At 48.0% G+C, this 20,441-nt stretch overlaps 1 protein-coding gene across 2 annotated transcripts in view; it reads right to left on the bottom strand.

Moving 5' to 3' along the window:
- TOX3 (TOX high mobility group box family member 3) overlaps positions 1 to 2,326 on the bottom strand; it is a 71,484-nt gene extending 69,158 nt beyond the window's left edge. For both annotated transcript variants that reach the window (XM_062586571.1, XM_062586572.1), the window contains exon 1: positions 2,225 to 2,326. In XM_062586571.1, the coding sequence (XP_062442555.1) occupies positions 2,225 to 2,326 (102 nt within the window). The remainder of the gene's footprint in view (positions 1 to 2,224) is intronic.
- Between the last annotated feature and the right edge of the window lie 18,115 nt (positions 2,327 to 20,441).

Raw genomic sequence — 20,441 nt, 5'->3', positions numbered from 1 at the left:
TTTCAGAGAGACTGGAGGTGCTTCTGTCCCTAGTGAAATCAATAACACTTCTCCCATTTACTTCAGTGGAGTACATATTTCAGCTCCTGTTTCTATGCCTTCTGGTCATCTCAGTGCCTAACAGAGTAATCATTTATTTTCCTGGAAAAGGACAGACCGCATGGAGAGCAAGTCAGGGAAGATTTCAAAATAAACTTACACTTAACTAATAATAATTAAAAAAAAAAAAAGCCCTTACAGTGATTCATATAGTAATAGATTATAAGTAATACAGAAGATGATGCTTCTTTCTAGGAACTCAATCACAGATTCCTCTTCTGTCCTTGAAGCACCTGTGCACTACATCATTACAGAGCCTAAGGAGAACTCAGAGCAACAGAACTGCATACACAGCAGCTCAGGATCAGGCTTTCCATATGCAAAGATACCTCTTATCAATTGTAAGATACATGCATTATAAGCTGTACACTTCATTAAAATACTTTCTGCTATAGATTGGAAGCCTGGCCTACAAGACACTTGCCAAAATTATGTTCAGGAGGAGCAGAGCAACTGAATTGCATTTTTCAATAGGTCAAAAGTTAGTTAGTTCCGACCTTTTGTGAATGCATGCTCTGTTCTCGTTGTACAAGGAAGGGAAATACAGTCAAATGGTTATAGATAACTCCATGTGCCTTTGCTGCAAGTTAGTGAACACAATAAACTTCTGGTTTTGCAGCCATTCAGGATTTGGGACATCAAAAAAACAAATCAAGAAGAACTTGCACAGTAAACTATGATAGATCCTGAAATAAATGCATACCACACATAACACAATAAAGTTATCAAATAAGCGAAATTTCAGTAAGCATGCTGTCAGTAAGTGTTGCAAGCCTCCAAAATTAGTTGGCATATCAGACAACAGTGAATATTTACTAGGCATTTTAGAGCTCCTGAAGTCCTTAGCAGCATTCAAAGTTAAGGCTGACATTTCATCTTTAATTCATGCTCCTGTGTCTTTCTGTATTAACTCCTAACAAAGCTGCATGCTAATAGCGCCGGTGCAGAGAGCATGCGCAGTGCCGGAGCCGTGCACACTCCACGGGAACGCTATTATACATCGCCAGCAAAAGTGGATCTGGGCATTTTGAAAAGCAAGGCAGCCGCTGAATCAGTACCGATAAACTTGAACACTGCAGCAACTGAGGCTGAGATTACTGCAAAGAGCAACAGAAAAGTATATTCCCAACATCCACTTGGAAGTAATTTCTGCAGGAGAAAGTTTTCTTTAGATACTGCTCCTCTTTATTTACACCCACACGATTTCTCTCTCTGGGAGTGATCTTTGTATTTCATCAAACTTTACCTACACATGTGTAAAGGACTCTATAAAACGAGATTTTGACATAAGTTTAGACTTTGCGCAGCACCCTTCTTTTCCCCAGCATCGCATACAACGCCTCACAAAAGGCCCCAGAGGTTGGACAAACATAGCACCAGGAAAAACACAGTGTGAAAGGGATCTTTATGTGCATGTGTGAGGGCCCAGCGCTAATAGCTCAATGTGCTATTGACACATCACAGTGCAAACAGCTAAGTCTTTTTCAAAATAGCATGAGTCACAGTGTCATTCTTAACTTTGCATTTCCCAGATTTCGGTCATTTGTGAAACACATCATCCCGCTAGTATTAAAACGCGTTTCTGCAAATAAAGGTAGCCACTGGGGAATGACCGCGGCTTCTGGCTGCAACATTTATTCCATAAATTATATATGCCACCAAAAAAGGGGGGACACGAATAAACACCAGCAGCAGCACCGCAACCTCCTCAACAATCCTCGTCGACCTGCGGCGCTCCGCGGGGCCAGCGCCGGCAGCTGCGGCACTTCCCGACCCGCTCCCGGCCGGCCGGACCCCCCGGCCGGACCCGCGCAGCCGCCGCGCCGCGCGCAACGGGACTCGCTTCCCGGAGCGGCTTCCCGCGCGGAGCCGGGAGCTGCCGCGGGGCCCGCGAGGCGCACCTGGAAGTTGCTCCCAGTTTTTAGGAAACGGGACGGCTGTCCGCGCCCGCGGGGCAGCGCGGCCGGCGCCGCACGTGCGCCAGCGCGCACAAAGGCGGCGGGGCCGCGGCGCCCAGCCGGGCCGGGCCGGGCCGGGCCGGGCCGAGCCGAGCCGAGCCTCCCCCCCCCCCCGCCGAGCCTCCGCGCCCCGCTCCGCTCCGGCGGCAGCGCGCCACCGAAATCACCTTGTTGTAGCTGTAGTAGCCCAAACACTGGGCAAAGTCCAGGTTGGAGGGGTCCCCGGGCAGCGAGCTGCCCGCCGCGGCGGGGTAAAAGCGTACATCCATGCCGGTGCTTTGGTCCGAGAAGTGCACTTGGAGGAGCCGCCGCGAGGTTTAATAGATCCACCTTGAGGTGCCTTCCGCGGGCTGCGCTCGGCGAGCCTCCGGGCGCCGCGGCCGCGGGGGGGCCCGGCGGCTCCCCGAGGAGCGGGCAGGGGCGAGGGCCGGCGGGCGGCGGCGGAAAAGTGCAGGTAAACAAGGGGAGGGGAGGGGAAGGGAGGGGAGCGGCGCGGGGGCGGGCGGCGGCGCAGGTGGGGGCCCGCCCGCCTTGCGCGCAGCGGCCGCGGGCAGGGCTGCTGCAGCCGCTCGGAGCCGCGGCGCGGGCTGCGCCTCCGCCGGCGGGAGCGGCCGCTGCGCACAAAGGCGCCACGCGCCCGGGGAGCCGCTGCGCCGCGCAGCGCAGCGCCGCGCAGCGCCCTGCCCGCGCCGGGCCGCGCAGCCGGCAGCCGCCCGCCCTTCCTCCGCGGCGGGGTGCGCTACCGAGCCGCCCCCGCGGCTGCCCCGGGGCTGGCGTGGCGAGGGCTGCGCGGGGCCAAGTGCCGCGGGAGCGGAGCGGAGCGGAGCGGAGCCGGCGCCGCGCTGGCCCCGCTGCCCGGGCGGAGCGAGCGCGGCCCCCGCCGCCGCCGCGCCCCGCCCCGCTGCGCCCCCGGCGGCCGCCGCCGGCCGGGCCGGGGCCGGGGCCGGGGCCGGGGCCGGGGCCGGGGCCGGGGCGGCCCGCGGAGGGCTCGGGCCGGGCGCCGCCGCCGCTCGCCCCCCTGTTCTCGGGTCTCGCTGAGCCGCTCCGCGCGGCCGGCGGCAGGAGAAGGAGTTGGGTTTTCTCGCCAACGCGCTGGCACGAGTCAGACTCTGAAGCGCAGCAGCCCGCCCGCGAAACCTGCCTGCTCGCTCGAAGTCACCGGGAGGAAAGAGCAGTAACCCAAACGGGTCGGGCAGCCGGGGTCACCGCTGCCGCGGGGAGCGCTGCGCTGCGCAGCGGCCGCGTCCCGGCCTCTCGCTCCCGAACTTTTAAAGGAAACACTAAAAAAGCAGGAGAGGCCGTTTTCCCTTCCGTAGGACTCGAGCCCCTGCAAACAAGGAGGAAGAGGTGCTTAACTGAAGGCTTCAGCAGTCGTGGGACAGCGGGAAAACTGCCCCTTGGAGGGAGAGCTGTGCCCGCAGCCAGCAGCGCAGCGGGAAACGCGCCCCGTGCCTTTGCTTTACTCGGGTTAGTTGCACAGTAGCAAAGACAGTTAGTCAAGGTCTGGCTGTGCAGGAGCACTAGGTCCTTCGGTGCTGTCTGTGCCGTGGGGGACACTCCAGCCCCACGGCTGGCTGCAGCCGCCCCTCGAGCCCCACGCTGGGTGTCCACACGCCACCACGGAGAGAGGGCGCAAACTGCAAAACAACCAACATCGACCACAACACACATAGAAAGTGAACAACTCCCCAACTCCATTCCTAGAAATCCTATTTCCAGTATTTATGGTGGCACGCATAGCTCCTGCTAGCACAGCAGAGACCAAATCACAGTATCAGTAATACCTTTAATGAGGATGTCGATTCTAAAGTGTCATCATTTAAAGCAAAAGAGAAGCAAAGAGAAATCTCTAAAGTGCTATTTTCCTCCAAGAGCAAAATTAAACATAGCATGGATGTACATCTGTATTTACATGGAGCACATATAGTTTAACTTTCCAGAAAACTGTCTATGAACTGGTGAATGTCTCAGTAGAACAAAAATGCATGTGCAGCCAGATACTTCATCCAATTTCATGTTCATTCAGTGTCAACCGTTTTCAACCAAAATGAAAAAAAAAAAATCCTCTCGGCTGCTAGAAGAGAAGTGGTTGAGGAATGTACAGTTCAGGGTGTCCTCATATGCACACCCATACCTGTGGCAAAAATTACATAGGCTCGGGAGAGAGGCAGCTTGTTCGGAAATGAGCCGAGAGCCAAGCGCCGAACCCGTTGCAGAGCGCAGCGCCGCGTTAGAGCACTGCAGCGTCACTGCCAGGAAAGCGGGAGCCTGGACCCAGCAAACTCATTTCAGCATTTTGGCCAAGGTTAATAAAGCGATATCCAGTTCGTTTTATTCATTAGGTAAATGGTTTTTTTTGGTGGGGGGGAAAGGCACTTGTTAGAATAAGTAGTTTCTCAGGTCTGCGGCCAGATTGCTGGCACCTGGTTCTGCCGAGATACTCCACCACGTATAAGGCTGTTCCTACGCAGCCCTGCTCTGGCTCTGCATGTTTTACTGAAATCCGGGAGTGTATTCCCATGGGCTTTGGAGGGAAAGTACTTGAACAAGGCGCAAGCGGCAAACGAGCGCAGCGTTAGCGTTTGGTCCCACCGTCACCATGAAAGGTTGGAGGGCGGATGCAGCCGGTGGCTTCAGGCTGCGCCTGTGCCTCACCCCGCGCTGCCGTGCCACCGCCTGCTCCGGGCGCTCGTGGGGCCGGGGCCGGAGCAGGGGCCGCGGCGGGGGCCGTGACGGCAGAGCTGCGCGGAGACGCGAGGGCAAGCGGCCAGAGCCCGGGGCTGCGCGCGCTCGAAACGCAGCAGGTAAGCAAACAGCGGCGATTTAAATGACGCTGGTTTCAAGTGCTCTCACGGACCGCGCCGATTCCAGCGCAACCGCTTGTGCCGCGGAAGAGCGGCCGCAGCGGCAGCGCCCCGGAGCGCCCCGTTCAGCCGCGCCGGCGCGGGAGGGGACCGCAGAGCTCGAAGGGGAAAAGCCAGGGGTAGAGAGAGTCAGGCTTGACTTTTTGAATCTCAGGTAAGCAAAATGCATCACCCAAAACAGTATTTGGGGAAAAGTTTTGACATGCTGGCTTCTAATGCAATTATGGAACTAAAATGTGGAAATTGGGTGATTTTCCGAACAAAAGAAATTCCAGTTGCTGACCGTAATCTGGGTTTGGCATCCCTACCACGTGTCAAAATTCAGTCTTTCACAGCACTAGCAGGACTGCAGTGGGATCATGAGTGCTTTTATGAAAAAAGAGAAGAGAAACGGAGAAATATATGCTAATTTGTTTTTCTTTCTAAACAAAATATTGCGTTTTATGTTGTATTATTCCGGAGACAATTTGGCAGTCCAACAAATTAGGCAGATGTGCATTTTCCTTCCTCAACACCTCTTCAATTTAGCTTATTAAATACGTAAACTTAAATAACCCGTGCGACGGTTTAAATCCATATACATGACGTCAATCTGGCTGTTCGTAGCAACGTAGTTAGCCCAGGAGTACGTCCAGGGTGCAGTATGAGCGCAGTGTCTATATTTTTTTGTACGTATCACTTTAAAAGTACCAGGTAGCCCTGATTTTGAAGAAACTTTTGGCCGCCGCCGCTGCTGCCGCCATCAGGTGTCCTAGTCCTTCCCCCCGAGCGGCCGCGGGGTGAGCGGACACGAAACGGAGAGGACGGGGCACAGGAGGCGAAGACGAAGGTGCAGCATCAACCAGCTCCAGTTGAGAAAATAATTGGGAACCTCCCGGAGTGGATGGGAAATCCCTTTGATGGATTGCAGGGGGCTTGGGATTAGGCCTACAGGCCACTTAACCGACACAGCTGCCGAGAAGCAATAACATTTTGCCTCACCCCTTGAAGCAACAACAGCAGCAGTAACTTTCGGCTAAGAAAATGTAAAATCGACACCACGTTAATTCACCAAGTCCTCTTCTCATCAGACTTTAGGGTCAGGTAGTATTTCTAAGTGGTCAGACAAGCGTGAATATCCTATATGCATATGAGACAGTAAAGAAAAAAGGCCCCGGGCAGCGGGCGCTCCGGGGTTACTTTCTGGCGGAGCAAATACCCCGTTGCTGCTGCCCGCAGCGTTACGGTGTCCGGACGCGCTAGTACGCAGTTACAGCGAGACCCAGGCCGCGCCGACAACCAAACCGCTGGCAGCGCTGCGGGCGGGAAGGGAACCGTCCGGTAATGCAAAAATCACCTTCCTGAGGAGAACGACGACGGGGACAGTGTCCTTCCCGGAATCAGCAGTAAAGAATAAAGCTGATAAAGCTAACTGGAGCTAAGGAAACGTTCAGTGTGTTCCTTTCTTTAGCAGTACCCTTTCCAAGCAAGACAGGAAAACTTGGTCAGAGATGGTCCGGTACACATTGGTTTTACATCATCTGCTGATAGAAAGCTGTGGAAGCTATGAGATATGTTTCTTTGGGGTTGTTTTTTCTTTTTTTCCCCCCTCTGTCTCTCTCCCCATCCACGCACTTGTTGCATGTGAACTGCATGAATTGTTAAAAGAATTATTAAAAGAGAGAAAAAAATCTACTGTACTTTTTAAAGGGAATTTCCACAGACAATGCCTACAGAAAGAAATACGTATGTTCATCAAGAGCAAGCCACATTCTTCTCAAACGTCTTTAAATTTCTGTGCAAGTCTAAAGGAACTTGTCGGGCAGAAAGTTTCATTTTACAGCAGAACCAGATCTAATTACTGAAAGAATTATTTTAATGAAACTTATCTGAAAAGTCTTAGTGAGAGATGGAGAACGGTGTTTCCAGATGAGAAAGGTTACATTTAAGCCTTGTGTCTGACCAGATCCCCTCACACAGATTTTTCAGTTTTAATTTAATCGGATGTTCAGTAATTAGTCAAAATGTACAGCTTAGATGACTCCAGCTACATGTCGGGTGCAGACACGGGATCGCAGAGGGATCCCAACAGGGATATGGTGTTCCTGAAGAGACCGAGAAAATCCCATTCGGTGATTTTGAGGGCCCGGTGCAGGAATACCCTATTCCCAGTGCAGCAGTCCCCAAGGGGAGGGCCGGGAGACCCGGCGGGGACGGCGGGCGCCGTGCTCCGCCTCGCCGGGCCGGGCCGGCCGCCTGCCGGGATCTCCTCGCCGTTCCCACCCGGCCCCGCCGCTCTGCCACGGGAAGAAGCAACGAACGTCAGGCTGCTGCTCTGGGGCCCCTCTCTAAAGTGAAAGCACCTTACCGTGATGTCGCCTTGTGCCACAAAACAATTAGTGATGCCAAAGAATATGTGAAAACATACAAAAATTTATGCACGTTTGGTGAGACTGTAGAAACGCAACTTTATTGGGATAGATCAGATCCCTCCTGTAACTGGAAGGAGTCTTCCCAAGGACCCATTAGTTATCCTTTTAGGTCCCCTAATTAATGCTGTAGACTCTGGTATTAATAGCAGTAAGATTCTAGGTGAAAATCAGAAAATAAAATGTTTTTTGGAAGTATTTGTACAATAGAGTTTGGGACTTAGTAATAGGCACATGCATGGCACATCAGATTAAAAATTAACAGATTTCCAGAAGTGTGATCTGGGGACCACAATAACATCTCCAAAACAAACAGCTCTGCTTTCCTGCAGGAGGCATAAACTCAGTTTTATAGGGTAGAGCTTTGTTTTCGACGCTTCCGTGGGCTGGGTTTTATACATTCAAAGGCTGAAAACAGATTTCACCCAGTTCTCAAGACTATTTCCCCAAGCTCATAAACGCTATCTGTCAAGCTGTTTTTAAGAAACAACCCTCTCTTCCATGAATTGCTAATATTTAATAAAACATCTGATCACAAAACCAAATCTAGAAAATCAGTACTAAAATAACACTGCAACTTGCAGCTAAATACAATGTTCTCCAATATAAGTCCATTTCAACTCCATTTATTCAGGGTTCTACAGCAGTCAAAATAATCAGTGCAGAATTTTCCATGCGATTTACACATTGCCTTTTAAAATGAATTGACTGAAACAAAAAATGTTTATTTCTGCTGCCTGGATTGTTTTCTAAAATATATTCTCTTTCTTTTAAAGTGAGAGAACGACCTCTGCTTCAGGAACAATTTTCTGAGACAGTGTGTTTATCAAATAGCTTCTCTGCTTTCATGAAAACAATTTATTTTCACTGAACTCTTCAAGATAAGCATCGAAGTCAGGAAGAATGTACAATGACATTTATAATTACATTCAAGAAACAAATATTTTGCTCCAAGAGAGGTTTGGGATTTTTTTTTTCCTTTTTCAGAGATGCAAGCCCACCACCACCCTCCAGCATACCCTTTCGCAGTATTTTCTCCCTGAAAATACAAAGTGTATTTTCACGTGCGTGGGGAGGGAAGCCTGGGCCAGCAGTCTTCTCAAAGGAAGGCTGCGGCGGGCATCCAAACCGAGGAAGCTTTTGCATAACCCTTACGACCGAACCGCGACCGCCCCGGGAGGCGGCGGTTCCCGGGGCGCGTCCCTCGCGCCGGCTTTGCCTCCCGCGTCCTCCCCTTGCCCCCGTCCCCCTCGCTCGTGGCCTCCCGCGCCCGGGGACACCCCAGCTTGCCCGAGAAGCTCCCTCCCTTGCCCTTCCGGAGGCAGCCCAGGCCCCGGATCAGGGCTACCTCCAGCAAGAGCTCGCTCGGGCCTTTAACGTGCTCGTGCACGTTACGGTCAAAACAATGAACGTGCTTTAGTTTGTGGGATTGCTCATCAAAGCGATGGGGAAAAAAATCAAAAGCAGCTGAAAGGAGATTGTGTTTCACTACTACACACCAAGGCTTTATTTAAAATACACAATGCTAAATTTCATCAAATATCAACCCACTATTCAGAGTGAAATAATCTCTTCCAATTTGCATGTGTCTGTGTGTGCCAGAGAGGAGCGTGTTTGCTTTCAAGCAGGTGCACGTCTTGCTACGACTAACTCTCCGGCTCATCAAACTGCTCCGCCAGTGTGGGACATGCCCTTTCTCCTGGAACAGCTTCAGGCATTTTCCCCAGCATTTCAGCCACCTGTTTACGGAGTTCATACGTGCGATTAGAGACAAGGAAATGAAAGTGAACGACCTCGTTTGTTATAAATAGCAAAGAGGCTCAGCAGAATTAATGCAGGGAGGCCCGACCCCGGGCCCGGACGACAGAGTCGCCTCGCCCCTCGCAGCCGGCTCGCAGCGCGCCAGCACCAGGCATCGCTGCGCAGCCTCGCCTCTCGCCAGGCCCTCGGAGGGGTATGTTCTAAATACTAAATGCTTTGCAAGTGAGATGAGGCAATTTGCATCAAAGAGCACGTGGAAACAAAGTCAAGAGAGCGATACTGGAGATTACCAGCGCCTCATTTGAAGAGCGCAGGTAAGCCTGGTGTATGTGAGTTCGCTGTATCACAGTTTTGCTGATGAAAAAAAACCCCAGCCCTGGAGCGACAGGTACTAAGGAGATACGGGATGTGTCCTTCAGTGTTCACCAAAGTGATCGAGAAAATGAAGTTCTAAATTACCCAACGTTTTTCTCGTGTAAATTGTTTGCTGTATGATGATCTGACTTTTGAGAATAAAGCAAGGTACAGCCACGAATACTAGAGAAAACAACGTTTTCTTGGTTATGCTCCGACGAGGTGAGTAGAAACGCCTTCTTCGTACAAAGTCCTTTGAAAACCGTTTCCGTGGGTCACGCTCTCGCTCCTGCACGATTCCTGTCCGTCGGGAAGCGTGCGCAGCTGTGGCGGAGGGCGAGGCGTTGGGAATCCGCCTCGCTGCCCGCCTTCCTCGGCAAGGAGCCGCTTTTGCAGGAGCCTGGCGCGGCCGCCGCGCTGCGTCCTAACCCGCCGCTCCCCGCCAGCAGCCCTCGGCAGCCGCGCGACCCCGAGGCGCCGCAGCGGCGAAGGGAGAGCGCGTTCCTGCCTCGCGGAAAGCACCTCCTGCGGCACGTACTGCCCGACGAGGATTCTCCAAACCTTTCTTTTCACCCTCTTTTCTTCTTTTCCGCCTAGCTGCTGACACGTGCTGAAGGCCCCTTCCTCCTGCGGGAAAGCAGCCGACGACCGCAGCCGCCCTCTCCGTTCCTGAAGCCTCGTGAGCAGCTCGCGGTTCCTCCGAAGGTGCCTGTTATTAAAAACTAAAGGGCGGCTGGGATACGCCTACAGGTTTGGAGCAGAGCCTGTACGGGCATCGCCTTTGCAGTAAATCCAGACGTGTTCTCACGCATGGAAACCACTCAGAGTCCACGTGCAGCTCGGGAGACCTGACTGCACCATAAATTGCAAATATTCATGTGAATATCTATCACGAAAAGCCTAGGCAGGCTCTCTCTTGTTAGTTTTAACTGGCTTCATCAGTCAGCTGATAGAGTTCCTCTTTCCTAGTGAGGGAGAAGTGGAAATAATTGATTGCCTTTTGCAAACTCTCGTGTTTATCCATTCAGAATAAATTCTAGATGAATATTCTCCAACATAGTTACTTAAAATTCACATGTTTATTATTTGTCCGGAAACTTAAGTCATTGAAGTATTTGTAGAAATTCAGCTTCAAAAGCGTGCCATTCCAGGCGGAGCAAATTCAGAGCTCTCAGGAAAAGCCTATTTGCTTCCCCCTATTTGCTTCAATATAAGATCTCTTAAATGGGAAAAATAATACTGCAAATATTATATTGATATGTTTTTACTCAGGATAAAGCTCAGAAGCTGCCTAAATAGTGACTAGAAATATAAAAACTGGAATGGACAGTTTTCCATTTATTTTTATTTATATTTAAGCAATTACTAGGCCTTTCTGGAATTTTTGCATTTTGCCATCACATTGCAGCCGTTTCTGTCCACGGTCCCGCATTCCCAGTCACATTTGCAGCAGATTCTGCAAGCACCAAGCTCTGCTGAGCCGCAGTCCAGACACGCGTGCTGATCGCGCATGGACCCAGCACTGCCTTTTGCTCTGCACCACGCGCTCAAATGCCCTTGCATCGTCCCGCTGGTGAGACGCGCCTCTCTGCTGGGAACAGTGGTCTGGCTTGTCCCTGTCGTTAACCTAAACCGAGTATTAAGAAAGGAGAAGAACACAGTGGTGCTGCAGCCAAGGATCAATGCTAGTCATGATCGTATGGGCGTATACATAGATATGCAAAGAAAAACGCTATTACGGAAACGGCTGGACATGAGTAGAGTCCAAAATGAGTGACCTTATAAACCGGGTTTAAAGAGTAGTGATTTTCAGGAGCATTAGTTTACATCAGTTGGATGCATAAATGCCTTTCAGATTCAGCTGAGCTCAGGTCCCCCAGGAAAATAAGTTATGTGCTTTCACTGCTGGGTTGTTTCCCCTGCACAGGACGGGTAGCTGCTCGCTCCGGGAGGGGAGAGCACATCTTTGTTTCACAAGTGTACCGGAGGAGCATGCTGAGCGAGAAAGTGGTCCTGGAGCCCAGACTTCCTACACACGTCTAGGGCCCAGCCGATTGCTGCCCTTGCGATTGACCATTAAAGGTGCCATATTGGCACAGTTATTGTCACCAGTGCGAGGGAAATGTTAGCAATTAGTAAAAGTTTCTTCCTTTCCTCCTCTGGTTCCAGTCCAAGGATAGGGTGAGGAATACCGTAGCATAGTCCAGGAGGATAAAGCCAGGGTCAGGGCCAGTCTCAAGAAGACTACCCTTACCATCCAAGGCTCTGGGAGCTATTGCTGAGCATGTAATGATTTCATTAAACCAGCCGTACTCCAAACTGAACAACCACAATTCTCACTCATTCCTCCATAAAACGTTTTGCCATTCCTTGAGAATCGGTTCTATATAGAATCGCATTTTAGTGCATTCCATTGGTAAAGAATATCTTATATATATATTAAACTGGCTTGTAGTAGTCATCTGTTCTTTTCAAAATGTGACATGATTTTGAATTATTTGCTATATCAGCTATTGCTATAGTAAATTGCCCAGTTATGCTGCGCATGACAGCGCTGCAGAAACCCCCTTGACAATGAAGTGAGCGGAGAACTCATACATGATGGCATCCACTGAGCACACTGTTTTTTGGACACAGTTGGGCCTCAACAAACAATCCTTTCTTCTCCTTCTATAGAGGAGCTGCACTGGGGCCTACTTTGGCCATTAGTCTAAGGAAAGCCTTTGTTGAACATATAGCTGCTTCTCGCATTGAAAGAATAAATCACATTCTTATTCTGGGTATGTCTTTGCAGCATTCACTGGTGTGAATGTTTTCCGTGCCTGAAGAACTGGGTAAACAGCTTGCCCTGTGCTGGCTCTGCGCTGCTGTGGCTGCATTACCAGCCGAGCAACCTAATTTAAAGCCAGTTTGGATGTGCCCGTAAGACCTGCAGCCCCTGGGATGGATCTGAACTGCAGACAGCATATCCTCTCTATTTGCAGGAGTATTTAGTGTAGAGCCTGCTCTTTAGGCTGGGTACCCAGGATCTGAACCAAATTGAGGGTCACTTTGCCTGAGAAGAAGGAGGAGGCAGAATTCAATCTTTTCTATGAGTTTACTGAAGCAAAACTCAGTCAAGAAGTGTTTCAGAAACAGTTCGGTGTTTAGGATCTTTTTTGGATTATGTTCATTTATTTCAGTTTCTAAAACACGCACACTAGAAGCACAGGTCTGAGTGCTGGATGCCCCCTCTACTATTTTAAATCCACAGCAAGCAATGCTCTGGACTGCTTCAATGTAGAGCAATGCCACGTGCAATCATCTGCACAATCATACGTCACTCTCCTCTCTGTAGCTTCAATTTGCTTTATCATTTGTTATTAACTTACATTTCTGACCATCTTGGTATTATCAGAGACAAGCAAACAGAAGATCCAAGTTTTGGCCGACCATAGGGACCTCTGCTGACAGCCTCTCTACAGACGGCCGTCTGTGGAGGAACATTGGGCGTTACCAGAGCACTGTCATCTCTCACTGATGTCGGACCTCATGATGTATTTGTTCCTGCATTTCAGAATTTGCCTTGATTCCACATTAATTCTTTTCCTTTTTTTGTTCAGAATTCTTCAGGTTTACTGCTGTCCATTGGTTTGCGTGGCCTTTAAAAGTATGATTTATACTTTGTTTATTAGATTGTGAGCTCATGATCTTTTCTGTTCTCTTAATTAGTGTTCATTGTGTCTCTTCCCATACTGAAGTCTGTTTCTGAAAATTGCCTCTATTTTCACCTAAAAAAATGTCATTGTGCATCTTTGTTTTCTCTCTTTTTAGGGAGGATTTACACATAACTACTCTTTTGTAAAGTTACATGGGATGGCGATGAATAGGATATATATCATTTCTAACAGAACATGCAACTCAAAACTCTGTGGCCTGTACAGAAACTCAACATGCCTAGTTTTTCTTTCTGTTTTTATAACAGAAGACTTCAAACTAGATTGTGGTACTGTGTGATGAGCACAAGCACTAGAAAAGCGCTGGGAGGACTTGATAAAACACCCCACTCGGGTGGAGCGAGGACGCGTGCCCTCCCCTCCATCACCGTTCCTCCGCACCAGCCTCAGCTCTGTCCCGTCCTGGTGCCCTCCTCTCTGCTTCAAGCCCTAAGGCATTTCCAGCCAGCCCTTATTTCCCATGATACGTTCAGCATCTTCATGTCTCCACCTGCCTGTTTTAACTCCTCCCAGCAATCTGGGATGAGTTTTTAAAGCCCTAGATTTTGCCAGTACTCAGAGAGTCTGCATTAACTCCTTATTCTTTTTCTGGGTTCCTCTGTGTCTTTTATTTGCATTATCTCTACCTGCACTGAGAAAACTTAGTCAAAATGTTTAACATTTGAAAAATACATTTCTCATCTGTCAGTAGGTTACCTTTGCTATGCGTGAAACTACTGCTCTCCAGTGACCTCTCGTTTCTTTCGTACTCAGAAAATCTCTTACCTTAGCCCTTTGCACAAATCCTTTCACTTTGTACCTTTTCCCTTACACTCTTCACTTTTTCCTGTAATCTTTCAATCTTCTCCATCAGCTTTATCTTACTGATGGTTGATATATGCACTTCCTCAGTCTCTACTGTTCCTTATTTATCCCAGATAGACACCTATGCTGGATGGCAGGCATAATTACCTACAAAACTTCAGCTTCGAACACTCTCCAGTTTTACTCTCCATCCATACCATTCCATGATCCTCAGTCCTTTTAAAGCTTTCCTTCAGATGGTTTAGGTTTAATTATAAACCTAACTTGGTTATAGCACCTCGTCTCCAGACTTCCTTGCGTTCTCGACCCTCCGGCTGTGCTATAACTGTTATGCAGAACCATGGCAAGGATTGCTCCTGTTTTAGCCCATCCTTTTAAATTGAGTAAAGAAGCAATATTATAGTGTTCAGTGTGTGATTTGGGCTACGCTCCCAGACTGAATTAAAGCTAGATGGAGAGGCAACTCAGGTATGTCGTGCGTTTAAAGGCCTCTGTGTGAAAGAAAAAGAAATCTATAATGCTGCCCTCAGGATTTCAGGCAGTGATATTCCAAGACTGAAAGAAAGGGAATAAAGAAAGTGAGAAAGGATACACACCACTGACCAATCAACTGAAAACTACGATAAATGGCAAGCAGAAACCTCCCCGGGTTTGCCTTGTGGGCTGATAGCAGGGGCTTTGTATAAAAAGAGAGAGCACTTATGATCCACTTTCTACTTGTGACAAATAAATTGGTTTTTCTGAAGCTGTAACCCACCGTTGCAAATTCTAAGGTGACGGGGAAAAATCCCACCGCTAGCGCAGACGGAAGGGGAGCGTCACCTCGTCTTCTGCGACCCCCTCACGCACACAAAGCGAGTCTGCGCCAAACTCGAAAGCTGCTGAGATGCTCCAGCCTTTACTGCAAAACTGGCCCTCACCAAGGATGACGGCAACCTTTACCAAGACTCAGGAGACTTGCTGGCTAGACCTAACAGCAGACAAGTTAGAAGGGCTCCCGTGCTTTGTGCTGTTGCCTCTGGGAAAGGAACCTTCCAGGAGGCTTTTGTACTTCCACCTCGGATCAGTTCCTTCCGCGTTACGCGCACTCTGCTCGGCTGTGGCGCGTGGCGGGCGGCAGGCGATGCTTTCCAGCTCTTCCCTGCCCCACGCGCTGGCAGAAGGGCAGAAGGCCCTGCCGACGGTGGAGAGGAGCTGCCCGGGCCCTTGCCTGCCGCGGGGAGCCAGCGTCCTGCAGGGAACGGAGCTGTGCCCCCACCGGCGCTCAGCATGCATGAAGTCCACCTCATTACTTCTGAACTTCAGATAGAGCCCGACGACCAAAGTTACTGAAAATTCAGAATGAGAAGGAGCGATCAGCTGGCGCAGGGTTCTGCAGGTAGCTGTCACGCGGCCTGAGCCCTGCAGAAGTCCGCAGGGATCGCAGTGCGGCACGTGGTCACCGCAAGGCACAGAGGGAGCCTCTCGGGGAGCGGAGACCTGGAGCGCCGCGGTGGCCTAGGGAGCGCTCCGGGACGCGTTTCTAAATCCACGCAACACGGTTCACTTCTCTAATTCCCTCCCAGCTCCAGGAGTACACCAGTGGCACCTACGTGGCTTTAAAATGACATTAAACAATTTATTAGGAAAAGGAGAAAGGATGACACGGCAGGACCAAGCAAACGCAAAGTCAAGCCTGTCGGTCAGGCATCCTGCCTCCTTCCAAAACCTCCTTGGGAGACGCAGCACAGAATAAAAGAAGCCCGTGCAGGCGATCTGGACCACTCCTTGCTCATCGGCAGCGCTCTCAGACCACCCCAACAGACACATGTAACCCCCTCAGAACTTCTCCGAAATACCAATCATGCCATCACTGGGACTCCGTGCACAAGAAAGATCATAGGAGGGTTTGTGGGATCAGTCCTAAAAAATAGCAAGTACCATGCTCTCCTCTACAACGCTTTTCTCAAACAAGTTGAACATATTTTGCAAACCCCCGACCCACCTTTTTAGTACAGAGGTGCTTCAGGCCGTGAAAGTAAATAGGCAAATATTAAGTGAGGTGACTCAAGCATTTACGTAAGCAAAACCACTCTTATTTTGGCAGAAAACAATCAAAGTTCAATGTTGGCAAAGTTTTATAAGTCATCACACTTGACTCTGTTTTTCCACTTCTTTTTCAGGGCCCAAACTTGAAAGGCAAGATAACCTTGGTGACCGCTCAGGTCACACACAGCCTCTCAAGACGGTCCCACAGTTCTCAGGACGTCACTCAGTCGGGCCATGCGGCGTGCATACAACTCTGCCACAGGTCCTGCGGGGACCAGGAAGCAACACATGACACCTCTGCACTGGACGCTGCCTTGGGACTCAGAGAAGATCAAACAGAACCCCAGACTTTCTTTTTATACCTGTCAGTAGGACGTGCACTAATGATATTTGGTGTTTTATAAATCAGTTCAACATGAAAAAGAGAGACTGAGGTAACTTTGTTTATGTTTCAGCCATTAAAAAGTCCTACCTTCATATATGAAGTCGTTATTTTTTCATTACATAGATCAATTGCCGTCGGGTTTCTCTAAAGCTGGAGATAATGAGAAGATAAATTCTAACAGACTGGATACACACCTTCCTTTAAAACAATGCAAGAACAATACAGAGACTGCACAAAACCTGCATTTAATCTTAATAAAAGATATATGTCACAATTAATCAGATTTTACTGAAATGCTTCACTGCTTGAGCTTGTGACTTTTGCTCTTTTTGTACATACTCAGTTTAAGCAATATAACTTCTAGGGAAGACAGTGAACAGAGACTAGAAGCAGATAGCTCTATTCCAAAATGAGGCATGTAAAGGTTGTACAAATGTTTAGCGGATAGTGCCCTGATTCATTACAGAATGGGATTCGTATACTTACACAGTGAAAAGCTCGGATTAGGCACACAACATAATTCCCATTATGTTAATGTTGCTTTAAAATATATTGCACGGAGTGCTGCAACAATCAAATTATCAATTATAATGTCTACTCAGAGTAGAAAAGTGTTGCAAACAGAGGGCTGATTACTGCTTCAGTACTTCCAATCTGCATACTCATTGTTTAGTACAGGGAAAACAAATTATCTTGTGTTGGCCCTAGTTCAAATTTAATTAAATGAGTGCAAAGCAATTATAATAAAGTACAATAGTATAGTAATGAAAGGAAAATAACTCATTAACCTATTAATCTTTATTTATGTTCCTCTCAAATAAGTATGTAATTTCTTTATCACTGCATCCCATAAGAAATAGCAGGCTCTCACTGCTCATGGCCTGCTTTAGTGGGGCTTATTTTGCTAAAGATCATTGTATGACTTCACCGTGACTATTTATACAGATTTTATTTAATGCGTCTGATTTTTCTCCTCTCCCTTACACAGTGCATTTTAAAACCCGTTCCCACATCTCTGCGATGTAGATTATAAACCTGTTCTCACCCCCCTTGTCTTTTAGCACTTGTCAGTTGTGAAAGGTAAACCTCGCTGCGAGCATTGGTATGCTTCTGTCATTGCGTAAGGGAGGCAGCGCTCCCAGAACATCTGCTATGAAAGACGCTCTTACATTAAGACGTAGGATGAAAGCATATTATTTCTACAAGGACCTGACACAGCTATTGCCTTACAATCTTTATGGGTATAACAACCAGCCCCATCCTTTCAAATGTGCTTCTCTGGACCTCCATTCTGCATTTTATCTAAGTTGCTGGGTTGTTTTGTTATTCTGACAAATCCTGAGTTTAAGGAAAAACAATATTTTTAGATGATTTGTCAAATATTGTACTACAGTCTATTTTAGCCTTGCTTGCAGTATGCTTGCTATCGTTATGACCTTATCTCTCCATAGCGGGTTTTGTTTTCATTGACATCTTACATTCTGGTGTGTACATTTAATGTCACACACCAGTGCTTAGCTTATTGCAGCCAGTCAGGGTTGATTTTATTCTTTCACTAAACTAAGCCATAAAAAAAAAAAAAAAAAAAAAAAAAAAAAAAAAAAAGGAAAGAAAAGAGGAGGGGAAAAAAGCAAAAGAAAAAATCAAACCCCAAGGTTTTTGCTCTGAACTGTGAGAAAGCAGCAGGATTATGAGTGAAAATATGTTTCAAAAAATTTTACTAGGTGGTGCTTTCTCTTTATAATGCTGAGAAACTTATTAATATTACCTAAATATTGCTAAATAAAATGAAACTCAGATGATACCGTACCACAAACAGTGACACAATGTTATTGTGGTGAATAGGCAAAACTGGTAACAGCCGTACACACTATGACAAAATTAAATTAGAACAACTACGGTTTTAAACTACAGCTTCCACTTGTGCATACACAATGCGATGACCAGCACATACAGAAGAGCAGAGGTACCTGTATAAAACATAACCGAGAGAAACAGAGTTCTGAATATGCATGAAGCCGGATGAAGGCTCCTTTCGAGAACTGGGAAATAAAACCTTCACAAAAGAGTTCGCAAAGTCAGCTGGCCTTAGGCTTTCTCCTTACGTAGCGTGGATGTGCGGACCCTTACTGCCTTACAAGATTCAAGCAGAATAGCTTCCAAAAAGTTATTAACAGATTCTCTGCGAGGATTGTAGAGGTGCAACTTTGCAGCTCAGATGGCTCAAAAACATAGAAGTTCACCATATCTTTCCTCTTCACACATAGCAAAAAAACTTCTGCCTTGTAGAGTGTATTTCTGGTTTCACAATCTGCTGCCGAGAACTCTGTTAGCAAGAAATGCAGCTCTTTAATCTTAATGACACTTAATGAATCAGTCTATTCTTTGCACATTTTTAACACTCAGTTCTTTATTTCACACTTACTGCTCAATTCTTGCTTTCATGCCTCCTCGGCGCTCGCGCCGCAGGACCGCCACGGGGCGCCGAGGCGGGCGCGGGCCCCGGGTCCCGCGCGCCCCTTCCGCGCCGAGCCAGGCGCGGGAAAGCGCGGCGCCGCCGCCGATCCGTGGCACATCTGCATTTTGCTCGGGACAGGGCCATAACTTGTTTGTTTGTTTGTTTGCGTTTGCTTTTACAAGGCTGCCTGTTTTAATTACAGCATTTCAACACGCAAAGTAACACTATCATTAGAAAGAGAAAGCAAAAAAAAAAAAAAAAAAAAAAAAAAAAAGAAAAAGAAAAAGAAGAAGAATCTGCCATGTACAAACATCATAATCCCACATGAATTGCCATCTTTTCCAGTCCACAGAGAAATACTTGGCACTGAGATAAACTAATGTTTATCTCGTGCGTGGAGCAGCCACTAGAGGGGAGTTTGACACTCACGTTGCAAGTTCACGGCTATAGGCTAAACTGCAGGGAAGTGTAGAAGATCACAAATCCCGGGTAATTAAACACGATCATCACGCCAAACCCACAAATAATCACTGTCTTTCCAGATTACTGAGTGAGGTGGTTTCTATCTGGCTTAATAAAAGTCTAAATTCTGCTGCCAGTCAGACTGACCGCGTCCAGCCTCCTGAGATGCACGAAACGGAGGGAGGAGCCGGCAGCGAGCTGAGGTAGCGGATACGCTCAGCAGCGAAGACCAAGACAAAACGGGGCGGCCGGAGGTGAGGCTCGAAGGCACAGCCGTCGGACTTCTGCAAGCTGTGGGACACCTAGGTAGGAAAGAGTCTTTTTGTCTCTTCTCCTTGTCTGCAAAGCATTACCCTAACATGGTATCCTACAAAGACATACACGTTTCTACCAAGCCCAAAGTATCTTTATATTAATTCTTGCCTATGCCTGTTACCTCTAGCTAAAATGTACATCTAACTGTCCTTGCTATTTCCTTCTATACGCATTTTAGTTTAATTTAAAGTGAACTCTTACTGTTCTGTGCACCAAATTTAGAGTGCTAAGGTCAGAGTTTCAGAAAGGATTGGTCCCCCTCTGCAATGAGTATAACATACGTATTGGCAAAACTTTCTTTTAATGCAAATATGCATATTTTCACTGAAGTCAGTTCCAAAAGATTTGGATATACGTGTGTAAACTTACCCTGCCAGAACATCAGACATATTGCAGAATACTTGATTGCAGTGGGAATTAGGGTACAACTCAAATGCTCAGGCACGAGGAAGTAAAACAAATGCACGGTGCCCTCTCCAGGCCTGTTCCTCTTTACCCCCATCTCTGCAGCCAGAAGGAATACTTAGAGCCTAGCTTATTCCCCTTATTCATCATGCACAACCTCATCACAACACAAGATTTTGCATCACCACGTCATATGGAGCCCCTCTCATAAATAATACCACTTCCTTAAAATCGCTGTTTGCACGACTGCAGATATTTTCAGGTGCAGGAACATATCTGCCACAAGTAGAAAGAATTTATATATGTGTGTGTATATATATACATATATATTCATATATACACACATGCACAGACATATCTTTTTTTATATACTAGGTCTCAGATTTACTTCTACTGATCTTTAGAATAATGTAAGACTGCAGAT

Source organism: Rhea pennata, chromosome 13 (genome assembly GCF_028389875.1).
Source record: "Rhea pennata isolate bPtePen1 chromosome 13, bPtePen1.pri, whole genome shotgun sequence".
Taxonomy (NCBI): Eukaryota; Metazoa; Chordata; class Aves; order Rheiformes; family Rheidae; genus Rhea; species Rhea pennata.
This window is presented reverse-complemented; position numbering and strand designations above follow the sequence as displayed.